Raw genomic sequence first — 14,475 nt, 5'->3', positions numbered from 1 at the left:
GTTGGTTTTGGGGTATTTCCAGGTTACTTCCAGTTGGGTTTGGGACATTTTAAGGTTTCTTGTTAACTCATTATACACCGATTTGACTGCACGCCAAAAGGACTGCGGATAAGAAATTCAGCAAAAGCAGTACTCGATACACTGAATCATACAACTACCAAAATTCCAGTTTAACAGCACCTGTGTTGAAAAAAATACAATCAGAGTGATCAGCGCGTCGACCTCGCAGCACTGGGGTCTTGTGTCCGAATCCAAGTCGGTCCACCTGTGTGGAGTTTGCATGTTCTACCTGGGCCTGCGTGGGTTTTCTCCGGGTACTCCGGTTTCCTCACACGTTACAAAAACCTGCATGGTAGGCTGATTGGACACTCTAAATTGTTGCCAGGTATGAGTGTGAGTGCGGATGGTTGGCCGTCTCCTTGTGCCCTGTGATCGGCTGGCCACCGATTCAGGGTGTCCCACGCCTCTGGCGCGAAGTTAGCTGGGATAGGCTCCAGCACTCCTTGTGAGGATAAAGAGGTTCACAAAATGAATGAATGAATTCTGTATGTACAGTATGAATGATCTTCAAAGGCCGGATCCGACCACCTAGCGCAGGGGTCAGGAACCTTTTTGACGAAGAGAGCCACAAACAATTCATATTTTCCAATGTTGTTCCTTGTGAGCCATACTACAAATTTAAAAGTCAAAATACATACATGTAAACAAGTGCCTTTTCATTTTTTTTGTAATTTCACCACTTTTAAAGTGGAAAAAAATGAATTTTTAAAAAAAGATTCTTATACTGTTGCTAATCAATGAGAGGATGCATTCCAGAAGAGTCTACTACAAAAAAAATGAAGATTAAAGCAGTTCTAGATGTAATATCTCAGTTCTGTCCCCAGCGATTTCCATATATTAGCTCAGAGGTTAGCAAAGAGCCAGATGGACCCATCAAAAGAGCCACATGTGGCTCCCGAGCCATAGGTTCCCTACCCCTGACCTAGCGGGCCGTATGTTTTACACAGTAGATAATATGTTTGGAGCCCCAAATACAAATCAAAAGGTTGAAATGCATTCCTGGAATTGTATTCTCATCCTCGATTGCGTTGGATTTGTTTAGTAATCTCTATTACTTTGTCGTGTGCGACTGGAGAAAGTTACCTCAGACTCTAACGTAGAGAAAACGTGTCTCTTCCCATGATGGATTGGTTTTGTCACACATTTTAAATTGCGTCACCACAGAACTTGGGCTGGTGTGGAATAAGCACGCCTCTTTGTGACGTTGAGGTCGGCGTGCCGAATACGTAGTTAATCGGGAGCGCGCCTTGCTGGCACTCGTTCCGGAGAGACTGAGTGGATGAAGAGTGGTCTTTCCGCCGCTGCTAAAACTAAGACGAAGCAACACCCAGCAACCAGCCAGACAAGCAGCAGCTGAAGCCGCCTCGCCTGTCTTCTTCACCCACAACCGACCAACCTTTCAATTCTTATTAAATATGCCTAATATCATCTGCTGTCAAACGCCTCAGGTAAGATAAAAACAATTTAAAAAATATATTGATCTCTGTTAAAATGTGATAAGAATCGTTTAAAATGGCGTTAGTGTCATTTACTATCAGGCGATGGCTAGCCACCTTACAATGGATGGAAATGGCTGTCTTGACCTCAACCAGCTGGAGACTGCTGGAAAAGGCCGTTTTTTCTGACAATGTCGCCCATGAAATAAACGTGGCGAATTTTCTCGCGGCGAGAATGGACAAAGGGTAAAATCATTCGTCCTTGCCCGCCTCTAAAGCGGACAGTAAGCAAGCGTGCGAGTCTCGTGGCTGCCGCCGTAACTCCGCAGCAGGTTTGAACCGGAAAGCTAACGAGGATTGCTCGTCGGCGGGCCTTAATCGCGTTCTTTATGCTATTCATGTCGCACGGCGTCGGTCCATTTGAGTAATAGCGCCATCTAACCGGTTTCCTATGGCGGGATGGTTGTATGGATGGCATCGGGCCAAGCTTTAGGGCCCCGTACATTCCTCAAGTATAGGAAGAAGGGGAGGGGCCGGCGGATCTGCGAAGGGCATTGTGGCTAAAACACGTCGCTGGCCATCCTGGTAAAAAAAAAAAAATCAAGATCACGTTTTTATTGACACCTCGTTTCACCATCCGAAAGACCACGCCGATGATTTATTTGTAGGAAATATTCGGGTCCATATAGCCCTGATCTGTCGAGTGGAGACTTCCTCTCGTGCCGTAAAACCCGCCTGCTGTTTGTAATCCTTAACGGAAATGGATGGCCGAAATTGGTATTTTCTCGGTTAAAAAAAGGAAAATAAGTTGCAAATAAGAACGATCTTAATAAAGTTTTATTTAAAAAAGTCTGTATTTCAAAGTATCCTTATTTATGAATTAATTTGCAGTGTCATGTATTTATTTCAGCTGTATATTGATGCATCTATGATAAATGCCTTGCACAATGGAAACTGACCATTTTTGTTTTAAAAAAAAAACCGACACACCTACACAAAAAGAAACCCATAAAGACCTGGCATGCATACAAGGACATCATATATTAGGCAATGTAAGCCTCAGCATTGACATTTGGATTGGATTGGATTGTATAACTTTATTCATCACGTATTTGGGAAATTTCATAGTGACCGTTGCAAAGTAAATGGGATCATTAAGAATCCCCAAATCAAATCATTGCTGTGAGATACTGATATTTCCAGACAAAAGTATAGCCCAAAAAATTGCATTTAAGTAATTTTTAAAAGGATATAGAATTTTTTAAAAATGTTTCTGCATTATAATGGCACTTTCTTTACATACGCTTAGAATTGTGAAATGTCTTGCTGTAGACCATCCTCTCCATTGGAGGGAGCTCTTATGTATTGATTCTCAATGCCAGACGAGCACTTGTATTCTAGACTAGTCACATGGAAACATTGAGTTTTGGTCTCTGCTTCACTCCCCATTTCCCTTTATTTTCTGGTAGTCAAGCACATGCCTCTGGAAGCAACACTGACTCATGCATCAGCTCTCAGTCGAACACTACTCCTTTGTGGCCTTTTTGTTTTCCTATAACAATTATTCTTATAGTAGGGCTATTTTGCAGATGGGAACAACACACCCCTCCTTGAATAATATTTTATTTTCAAAAGAAAATGCCTACTTCACACAAACATGCACAAGGTTGTTATTGTTTTACACAAGGTCAATGTTTTTTCTCCCCTACCCTCAGCAGCAATGTGGTACAACACTGACCAAGGAGATGTGGGTGTGGCTTTACTAGGGGGGGTGCTATTTGCCGGGTAGAAAGACGAGGGTAGGAAGTGAGCAGACAGAACGCAGCAACGACCATTCAGAGAAATTGCATAAGCAGGCAAAAGTAGGTCAGTGTTCCCCAGCATCCACATACAAACCACGAGACTTATAGCTCACATTACCAATGCTCTAGTATTGTATTACAGAACGTGCAGTTGTGATTTTTTTAAAATTTCCCTTTTGCATGTGTGCCAAACCCAAAGCAATTTCCTGTATTTTTTTTGTCTTTGCACGCCAGTACTTTGTGTCCTTCATGCAATTCTTTTTTTTTTTTTGGATGGTGAGGGGATGGCATTGTGCCATCTTGACATTAAATAGAAAGCATTGCTTTTTTAAATTGAGGAATTAGGGTAGATTGATTTTGGTGAGCTGTGTAGTTATAATTAAAAAAAATAAAATGACAATTTAATAGGCAGGGTAGTTGCTTTTACAACTCATTTTAGTGCTGGCTATAGCCACATTGTCTTGTGAATAGTATGCATATATTTGCCAAAAATATAATTCAGATTGGTAGATTTAATTATGGAAATTAGTCATACTTGGTTGATATTCACTAGTACCTTGTGGAAAATGTTGTACTTCCAAAATGCTCTACACACTGTTGACAGCAAAGACCTAAAAGTAAATTCCTTTTCACCTTACCATAACTTACCATTTTGTGAGAGGGTCGTACCCTCACATGGGTGGGCTTTTGGTGGTTTTATGCAGTATGGTAAAAGTAATTTAGCAGAAAAAAATAAATGTCCGCAAATAGAAAAATGTTCCATTCCACAGGAGCAATGCTCTGGTTTCAGAAAGTGCCCCCAACACGAGAGATGGTGCTCTTTTAGTGGACCTATTCACAAGTCATGGCATAAGAACATTTAGAAAGCCTTGAAAAATGTGTTTACTTTCCCGGCTTGTGTAATACTCCGCCTAATTGGTAGTAGTTTGGGAGGAACTGTAGCTCACAAATGACAGTATTCATGTTCCGCCCTAAATTAGTTCTGGAGCCCTTTTTATGGCTACTGCAAACTTACTCCTTAAAATGAAAAAAAAAGAAATGGGTTTCTTAAGAATGTGGAACAATGAAAAAAATCAGGCCTTTGCCAAGCAGACCATAGTATTTGTTGACAAAAACCTTGTCACATCTCAATCTAGTTATAATGACAAGTAGAGTAGCACAAATAATTTGGATCTAGCAAAATACTAATACTTGAGGGATTACTGTAGCGATGGAAGGCTATTCTCACTTAACCCTTAGTCAACAAATTTAGTTTTTGAGACAGCTGCCATAGTCTGATTTATTTCTTGTCATTTTGCATGAGCATTAGTTGTTTTTATCGTCTACATTTATCTTCTGAGTTAATTTTATTTTTAAAGATTAAATTGATGCATTAAACCTTTAGGAATTTGTACATTAAATGACTTTTGTATTGAGAATACTAGCACAACTTTGCACGTGTATGAACCAATGGACAAAAAAAATTGCCTTCTGTCACACTGCTATTTTTATAGAGTTAGGTGTAATGTTCCCATAGGAATTTGTCTCAAAGTAGATTTTCTTCATTTTTGTTTGGACCGAGCTGATAACTAACTCTTGGTTTGAAACTCATTTGCTTGGTCTGGAATGGCCAGCAGGTGTGGATATGATGATAAGTCAGGCTTTTGTCTGTGTTTTATCATCAACAACACCATCTGGTCTTGAGAGGAGATTCTAATGAGCTATACTTGTTGTTGTAAATGTTTCCCTTTTTCATTCAAGCCTTTTCTCCTTTCTCCAGGTTATAATGCATGACCAACACAGAATAAGTACAGCTCTATAGCCAACGGGTTCACGAGGACTTGATTACAGTCGCTTCAAGCCTGATAGTTTGCCGGGGTGGAAGCCCTCCCTCTCCCTCCTCCTGCCACCTGCGTTGTCAACTAGCATTTCTTCTATCAACTTTCTCATCCCGCTTCTTGGGTGAAGAAGACTGGAGTTTCTTTGAATCTCTTCTCTCCTTTGATCCCTTGACTACCTTCTGTTCCAGTTCTACTCTTGCAGTGGTGCTTCCCTGGATTTGATTTATTCTCCATTAGGTAAGATTATGACTACTCTAATAGAAGGATTCTAATGCATAAATACTGTCACCTAATCCTCTGGTCGGCAATATACTGCAGATTTTAAAATGTTGGATTAAAGAGGACACTGTACATATTTTTAAAGAACCGCTGTCATATCAATCAGTACTTTCTATACTTAACACAGTCTTTTTGAACTTTTCCTTTAGGCTGACCAACCAAATTAAGACAAAATGATTCCGAATGGTTATTTGATCTTTGAGGACGAGAGTTTCCTGGATTCCACTGTGGCCAAAATGAATGCCCTGAGGAAGAGTGGTCAGTTCTGCGATGTTAGGCTCCAGGTATGAATGATCACACTGCAAACGTACGGCGACATTACACAAAGGTCAATGCAGCACTGAGTCACTCTTCTTGAAATCATGAATGCAGAGCAGTGATAGGCTTCTATTACCCTATATTTAACTGGTAGGACAGAATGTGACAGTGTAGATTGGATTGGATAACTTAATTCATCCCGTATTCGGGAAATTTCATTGTGACAGTAACAAAAGGAAAGGCATAGTTATAAGTTAGACAGTACAGTCGCAAAAGCACAAAGTACAAAGCAAATCAAAGTAAATGGGATCATTAAGAATCACCAAATCAAATCATTGAGACAGAAAAGCAGCAAAAACACAAAACGAGCAAGAGTGGATGGAGCTACCGCCACCGGCTGCCATTTGAAAGGCGCCATGTAATAGATAATAATAAAAGTCGGTCAGTCTCTTGAAAATTTGATGTGCCTTTTTATGAGGGAAAATGCACCTAGATTTTAATAACTGAACTTTTTGACAGGTATGTGGCCATGAGTTGATGGCACATCGTGCTGTGCTGGCTTGCTGCAGTCCCTATTTGTTTGAGATCTTCAATAGTGACATTGAACCTCATGGAGTTTCTCATGTCACTTTTGAGGACTTGGACCCAGAAGCGGTGGAGATCTTGCTCAACTATGCTTACACTGCCCAGTAAGTCGCTTTCAATTGATTTCTTTTCGCCACGACTTTAAATTGAGTGTTTACTTGGGCTGCAAATTAAGTTTTCTTTCCGTTTTTATAGGCTTAAGGCAGATAAGGAGCTGGTTAAGGATGTTTACTCTGCCGCCAAAAGGTTCAAGATGGAGCGAGTCAAGCAGGTGTGATTTCTATCAATACTGTGAGATGAGTTAGACATGAATGCGGTTACCATACTATGAACAATTTCTGATTTATTTTTGAAATGTGCAACTTCTCAGATTTGTGGCGACTACCTCCTGTCTAAGATGGATTCCCAGAACGCCATTTCATTTCGCAACTTTGCCAGCTCAATGGGAGATACCAGACTTTTAGCCAAAGTGGATGCCTATATTCAAGACCACCTACTGGAGGTGTCAGAACAGGATGACTTCCTCAAACTTCCCCGCCTCAAGGTGCAGTATTTTATAGTTGGATCGATTAATCGACAACTAATCAATTCGAATGAATCACATAAAATTATTCGAATCCTTGGAACTTTAGCCCCTCATTGGTGTCTTTTGTAGTCCTCTTCAAATTATGCACATTTTTTTAAGGAAAAAAATGACAACTATTAAAACACATTTGATTAATAAATGAAAAATCACAAGTAGAGAAGTGCCATTACATTGGTAAGAGCAAATTGCTTGCTTAGTGATTGAGGCTGTGTTGGCTCAGCGCAGCTATTCATACTTGAAGTGGAACAGCATGGTTTACATTCTCTCCCAAGAAATTCTTGGCTGTATATAGTATTGCAAAGATGTCAAATAAGTAAAAAAAAAAAAAAAAACAAGGAGTCCGAACAATGAAACAAAGTTTGTTGGCATGTTTCACTGTGACTTTATTCAGAGCCTGTGGCCTCACTTTGCTTAACCTGTTGTAAAGACAATTAGTTGAATGTGGGAGTAAAGAATTAGGCTTAGCAGTGAGAACGGGTGCTGCGGTTTATGGTTGCGATGAGCGGAGTAGCAGACGCCGGTGTTATGAAGCGCAGAGAAGCCACTTTTAATTACGAAGTGGCACATCCCCAGAACACCTTACCAAGAGGCATCTGATTCAGATACCTGAACCAACTCCTCTGGCTCCTATAACTCTACTACTTCTACTCCGAGCCCCTTTCAGATAACCAAGCTTCTCAGCCTTTTTATATACACCATAATAATAATAACAAAAAGTATTTTGGTAATCCCAAGTATTAGAAATTTACATTTTCAAAAATCGAATGGCATAAATTGGCTAATGACAAGTGTATTCATGTAGGTTTTTAGTTTTGTCTTGGTTTTCATTTTCAGTTTTAGCCAATAATGTTAAAATGGGTGCATCTCTAACCACAAACCTATTTCTAAACATTGTTCCTGATTGTGGCATATCTAATGGTAAGAGACTGAAGAAGAGGGATTTGTTTGTTTCTCAAGCATGTGCAGTTGAGCTGGTCAAATATAGATCCTCAATGACTGATGTCTATTTCGAACTCTTCCCGTCCACTTGTACTGCTGCCTTGGTGCATGACTTGCCAGCAGCAGAGTCTTATTTGGACTAACACTGGATAAGCTTTGTAATGACCGCGTATCGCTTTGACTTTTAACAAGATAGCCACCTTGATGCAACTTCTAAGGGCATAGCGCTCTGATCATAGATTTAGAGCAGGTGACTTAAAATGTGGCAACGAAGCTATTGGCATAGGCAGGTGTTCTACTTTTTTTGTACAATTTTTATGCATTCATTCATATATTCGTGTATATGTACACCTCCCTATATACATATACGCATATATACACCTCCCTATATACATATACGCATATATACACCTCCCTATATACATATACGCATATATACACCTCCCTATATACATATACGCATATATACACACCTCCCTATATACATATACGCATATATACACACCTCCCTATATACATATACGCATATATACACACTTCCCTATATACATATACGCATATATACACCTCCCTATATACATATCCGCATATATACACCTCCCTGTATACATATACGCATATATACACACCCTATATACATATACGCATATATACACCTCCCTATATACATATACACACCTCCCTATATACATATACACACCTCCCTATATACATATACGCATATATACATATACGCATATATACATATACGCATATATACACCTCCCTATATACAAATATGCATATATACACCTCCCTTTATACATATATGCATATATACGCCCCCCTATATGCATATATACGCCCCCTATACACATAGGCATATATATGCCCCCTATATACACATACGCATATATACGCCCCCTATATACACATGCGCATATATACGCCCCCTACATACACACGCATATATACGCCTCCCTATATACACAGGGCTACTCAAAAATGGAAATCCCTCTTCTGTCGTCAACTAAATTCGACCTTCATCCTGTTTGTTCACAGTTAGAAGTAATGCTAGAAGACAACCTGACTCTGCCCAGCAATGGCAAGCTTTACTCAAAAGTGCTCAACTGGGTGCAGCGCAGCATTTGGGAGAATGGAGAGCAATTGGAACAACTCATGGAGGAGGTCAGTACCTGAGTGTGCCTTTTAAAACTTTCAGCGAACGTCACCCCAACCCTCCCCTGACTCCTGTTTTTGACATTACCAAGTCATTAAGGGGGCTTAAATAGCATTAGCAGGCTGTTGCCCTGCAATGTCGGGATTGTTCTTTCCCTCTGATTCGTTGAGGTTTTTGCAGTCAGAAACTGTATTCCTGAACCATGCCACAAATTAGAGGTGAGACTGAAAGAGCCCCTATCTGCTCTTGTTTTTTTTCCCTTTTCCTTTTGATTCTTTTAAGTTGTGGTTGCTTTTCTTATGATCCCCCCGTCTAAGTATTACAGCGCTCTTCTGCTGCGAAACGCAGAGAAAAGATTCTTGAAGGTTTGACCCTTGATTCATCTGTTTTACTGCCAACTTGAATATCTGAACAGGTGCGCCCTTTTCTGCTTGGGAACTAACAGGCACTCCTCCCCATTGATTTATCTCTCCTGTAGGTTTATTTGCAGCAGCAAGCGACCAGACCGAGGAGCCGGGCCTGATCCACCAGGGTAATGAGTCAGAAAGGAGAAGGGAGTGCTACTGCCTCTTAGCAGCCACTCTTTGCAGCCACGCAACACTGTGCAACCATCTGTCCATAACAATTGCACACATGCAGAAAACATTTGTTTTAGTACCAGAATACAGGATTACACCCCCAAAAAAGACCAGACCTATTTGAAGAAGACTCTCATTTGGTGAAACATTAGCTTGAGTATCTCCCCCCCCCCTCGAACTTACCTTTTCTCGCTCTGCAGAAACCCTTTTTTTTCCTAGACTTGGCAAAACATGCAGCTTTCCACCAAATGTTAACATTTTTGTGAATGGGACACAATCGGTAACTACTCCAAACCGAGGGTTAGGGTTTTTTTGCCAGGTGTGTTTGACTGCCCATTTTGGCTGCTATCACAAAGAGTGGCCTTTTCAGCTTAAGGAGCAGTTTCCAAGTAGCGGACTGGAAAATGAGGACTTCGGCAACTCTCTCCAATGATTCAATCGTCACAGAAGATCTTGCTGACCGGAGCGCCTCATCCTTTACTCGATCCCTCTCTATTTTTAGATGCAATTTAGGAACAGAACCATTTCCGGATTCTCGGCATCTTCTTGAGCGCAAGAGCCGATCGACGCCTTTGTGCCGTGGATGCAAGTGTGTGTGTCTTTCAAGGAAATTCCTCATCCAAGAAGCTTGCTTTCGAGGACTTTGTCCCTCTCCGTTTTCCTCTCGCAATCCCCTATTATGATGGGGTGTACCGTGTTACCATGGAGACAGCCACATGGGTGTGTTGTTCCTGTTTGTCTTCCAGGTGCAAATGCTGTACTACTCACCTGATCACAAGCTGATGGATGGAGGGCTTGGGATTGAGGGGCACACTGAGGTGTTTGGTGGCGAGGAGGACCACCTTCACTTTGTGCAGGTACTCGACAAGCATGGCCAGCTTTACTGCAATGGGTTCGCTACTACGTTTGATCAGACGCAGTGTTTAGCTTAATTTATATAAGGACAGGCGAATACCACCAGACTGCCTGCACCTGGTTCAAATATATACATATTTGCCAACTATGTAGCAACTTGTGTGGCTGGGCTTAATGCCCATTTTAGTTTAAGCTCATTCTGCCGGTTTGAGAGGGAGGTTAGAAGACGTGGGTCTGAAATAGCGTAGGCTAAAGTAGCTGACAATGGGGTGGACTTGCATCCTGTAGCTGCGCTATGCTCTTGCAGAGGAAGCCAGTACGAGAGAGTGCCCAGAGACAGATGAGCTGCAGTTCCTCGGGAAGCCTTTCACCCTCTAACCAAGCAGCAAACACCCCCAAACAAACTACCAGGAGAGAGTGGAAGTACATCGCCTCTGAGAAGACTACAAGTATGTCGTTTGCGTCAAGTGCGATCCTGTTACCGTAGTTATCTAACGACACGTTTTCCTTAGACAACACCTACCTGTGTCTGGCTGTGCTGGACGGAGTGCTGTGTGTGATCTTCTTGCACGGCCGAAGCAGCCCCCAGACCTCCCCCTCTGCCACGCCCTGCCTGCTGAAGAGTCTGAGTTTTGAGGCCCAGCCTGAGGAAGTAGAGGAGCAACCGCTTTCCCCAATGCGTTATGCTCGCTCTGGACTGGGAACCGTGGCCCTCAACACCCGGCTCATTGCAGCAGGTTGGTAGAAAAACTAAAAATACTATTCACCAAAGACTCAATAGTTTGACGTGTCTAAAATTAAAGGCAAGTCCTACTCAAATACTTCCTTTTCAGCCAGCTAGGCAGTTGCACTTGTGACCTATTTTCTTTACTGCTCTTTGCCAATCATTATATTGCAAAGTCCTTAAGTCATAAACAATTGGTCGGAGCTCAACCCTTTGAAATCAACATCACGTGACATAGCACATGCAGGAAGTGAAAACCGATCCCGAAAAACCAGTAGATTGGGTTGACGATGACAGTGACACAATTTAATTTGTGTTCCTGTCATCATCAATCATTTCATACAACCCGGATTTCCAGAAAAGCTGCAGAGATGTGGAAGTGCCTAATGTCAATTTTATTCAAAACAAGATAAGAAAATTAATAATTTTAATGTAAAAACGTTTTTACATTTTATGTAGTGAACAAATCTAAAAAAAATAAGTTGGAAGAAGGTGGGAATAAGAAATGCACATATAAGTTACGGCTGCAAGACCAATTGCCATACCTTCTGGATTTTTTAAATTAGATTTTTAATGTGGATTTGCTATTTTTTTTTTTTTTTTTTGTGGGCTGGATTAAATTAAGAAAAACTTAAGGTAACATTTAAAAAAAACTTTTTAAACAACCGACCTAAACAGTTCACAGCATTGATCCCTATAGTGAAAAATGTAAGAAAAATTAATACTTAAATTGCCGGCCAGAAATAGCCTTTTTTTAAATTTACCATTAGTATGGGGGCCAGATCTTTTGGGATTTTTTTTTTGTTAAATATAGTAGATAAACTGCTCAGGTGGGATTCTGCCAATGTTTGCCTTATAGTAACATCCTGTGGTTATCATTATTGAATCATATTCCTGATAGTGTGGTCCTGTCTAAAATATTGTTGTTATGTGGGTGTCCGTTTTCAACAAGTCCATTTTTTTACCATGTTCAGGCGGCTATAACCGAGAGGAATGTCTGAGGACCGTCGAGTGTTACGACCCAAAAGAAGACCGTTGGACCTTCATTGCGCCCATGCGAACTCCAAGGGCCCGTTTCCAAATGGCCATGCTGATGGTAAAACGACAAAACGATATCATTCCAAATCGTGAGTATCATGACAAATGATAAGTGTCGCTCAAGAAAATCTGATCCGGCAGGGAAAGCTCTACGTTATCGGAGGTTCAAATGGACAGTCTGACGAGCTGAGCTGTGGGGAGATGTACGATCCGCACGCCGACGTGTGGGTTCAGGTGCCCGAGCTCAGGACCAACCGCTGCAATGCAGGTAGGTTTGGCTTTTATGGGTATCGCCCTGACCTGTTGGCTGATGTGTGCTCTTTTTCAAGGCGTCTGCTCCTTGAACAACAAACTGTACGTTGTTGGAGGATCAGACCCCTACGGACAGAAGGGACTGAAGAACTGTGACGCATTTGACCCAGTCGCCAAAACCTGGTCCAGCTGCGCCCCACTCAACATCCGTATGTATTATTTCTGCAGCGTTTTCGGAGTTCTCGACAGACCATCCTGATTAAAAGACTTGTTGTGTCAAATTTTTAGGGCGCCACCAGGCCGCCGTGTGCGAGTTGGAGGGTTTCATGTATGTGATCGGAGGGGCCGAGTCCTGGAACTGTCTGAACACCGTGGAGCGCTACAACCCTGAGAACAACACCTGGGGCCTGATAGCCCCCATGAACGTGGCCCGCAGAGGGGCCGGCGTGGCCGCCTGTGCCGGTAAGCGGATCGTCCGGCAAAACGAGACACAAATTGCGCTCGCAGGTGGTCAATATCAAATCCACTTTCTCAGGCAAACTTTTTGTGGTCGGCGGCTTCGACGGCTCCCACGCGCTCCGCTGCGTGGAGGTCTACGACCCGGCTCGAAACGAGTGGAGGATGATCGGCAGCATGACCACGTCCCGCAGCAACGCGGGCGTGGTCACGCTGGGCGACACCATCTTCGCCGTGGGCGGCTTCGACGGGAACGACTTCTTGAACACAATGGAGGTGTACGACCCGGAGGCTGACCAGTGGAACGACTGTATCAAGGCCCTTTTCCCATTTTCTGAGTGATGCATCGCTGCCCTTTTCCCCAAACTAACAGGCTTAGTGACATAATCGTGTTTCGTGATATCCTGTGTGCGACTGACTGAATGAATGGATGTAAGGGTGGGATGGGGGGTGGAGGGTGGGGGGGGAGCAGTCCTGGATGAGGGGTCTTCAGTGAAGACTGGCTTAAATATTTAGGAGGGACAACCCGGGGCTTGTTGCCCAAAGCAACACAAATGAAGCCTTCTCATATTGCGTACATTGTTCTACGTGCTGTACATATTGTTCGTTTATCATATGCCAACATTTACAACACACCTAGTGCTCTTTCTTTTTCTCTTTAGACTTGAAACTGGGAGGGGGGTTTCAGATGAGGGGCAAATAATCAAAGTGCAAGTGTGATTCTGAGAATTTTTTTTTCTGCTCACATACTAAGGTGGATATTATGAAGCCTTATAATTTAACATCTAGCAAGGGTCTTTTCCTCATTTTAAACTATCTGGTTTGTGTTTCTAATCTTAAATAATGGCCTTTTTATATTTTTATACACGGCAGGTTTATCAAAAAACAAGTAGCAGACAGTTTAGGTCATCAACCAGTGCCAGTTTGAATTTTCTTTTTTCTGTGCTTATGTCACATGCACAGCCAAGCTAAGTTTTTGTGATTAACGCAACATGTGAATGCAGTTACTGAAAAGCGTCAAGCTGAATTTTCTGGAAGGAGTGTTATGAATGAAGACAATTCTCACATTTGTAATATTTCTTAATAAATAAACCAAATTCACATTTTGTCCTGTTTCATTTACTGGAACAAAAGGTCAGCGCAAGTTAACTTCCCCAAATGTAACATTGACCACAAACTGAACTAGATCAGGTCAAGTCTGAGCAATTTCCTGTTCTTGATTGTCTTGGCAGAAGAGATGAGTTAAAATAAATCTTTGCGGAAGGGATTAGCTAAACAGGATACCTTGACATACGGGCTTTCAGCTGATTGACCTAATGATACTTGTGTAACTGGAGGTCACTGCCACAATTGACCTACAAACCCTGACCAGCCCTGAGGGCAAAGCTCTTCCACACTCCAAAGTTGCCGTAATCCTTTGTAGTACTTTAGTCACCATTTGTACAATGCATTTGCAGCCTAGATCATGGAAGATTGCCATCCTCACTCCATTACAGCGGATATAAATAAAAAAACGGGCTTGTCTTTTATATAATACATTTGAGATAGTTCTTTTCACCCAAAAGTTAATGCATACAATGTTTCCTAATCACCTTTCTACAATAAATTTATTTTATCTAATTGAACCTTTCAAACCAGTGTGCCTATT

At 41.9% G+C, this 14,475-nt stretch overlaps 1 protein-coding gene across 1 annotated transcript; it reads left to right on the top strand.

Moving 5' to 3' along the window:
* The first annotated feature begins 1,250 nt into the window (after positions 1 to 1,250).
* On the top strand, positions 1,251 to 13,928 carry ivns1abpa (influenza virus NS1A binding protein a). The gene is made up of 15 exons (XM_077607863.1): positions 1,251 to 1,508; positions 5,058 to 5,355; positions 5,547 to 5,681; positions 6,175 to 6,344; positions 6,436 to 6,511; positions 6,611 to 6,784; positions 8,807 to 8,932; positions 10,249 to 10,359; positions 10,665 to 10,806; positions 10,870 to 11,094; positions 12,056 to 12,177; positions 12,261 to 12,387; positions 12,449 to 12,580; positions 12,660 to 12,833; positions 12,907 to 13,928. Exons 3-15 carry the CDS (start codon positions 5,571 to 5,573, stop codon positions 13,167 to 13,169), a joined length of 1,953 nt encoding a protein of 650 aa, XP_077463989.1. The 5' UTR covers positions 1,251 to 1,508; positions 5,058 to 5,355; positions 5,547 to 5,570; the 3' UTR covers positions 13,170 to 13,928.
* The last annotated feature ends 547 nt before the right edge of the window (positions 13,929 to 14,475 follow it).

This window comes from Stigmatopora argus, chromosome 8 (genome assembly GCF_051989625.1).
Source record: "Stigmatopora argus isolate UIUO_Sarg chromosome 8, RoL_Sarg_1.0, whole genome shotgun sequence".
Classification (NCBI taxonomy): Eukaryota; Metazoa; Chordata; class Actinopteri; order Syngnathiformes; family Syngnathidae; genus Stigmatopora; species Stigmatopora argus.
This window is presented reverse-complemented; position numbering and strand designations above follow the sequence as displayed.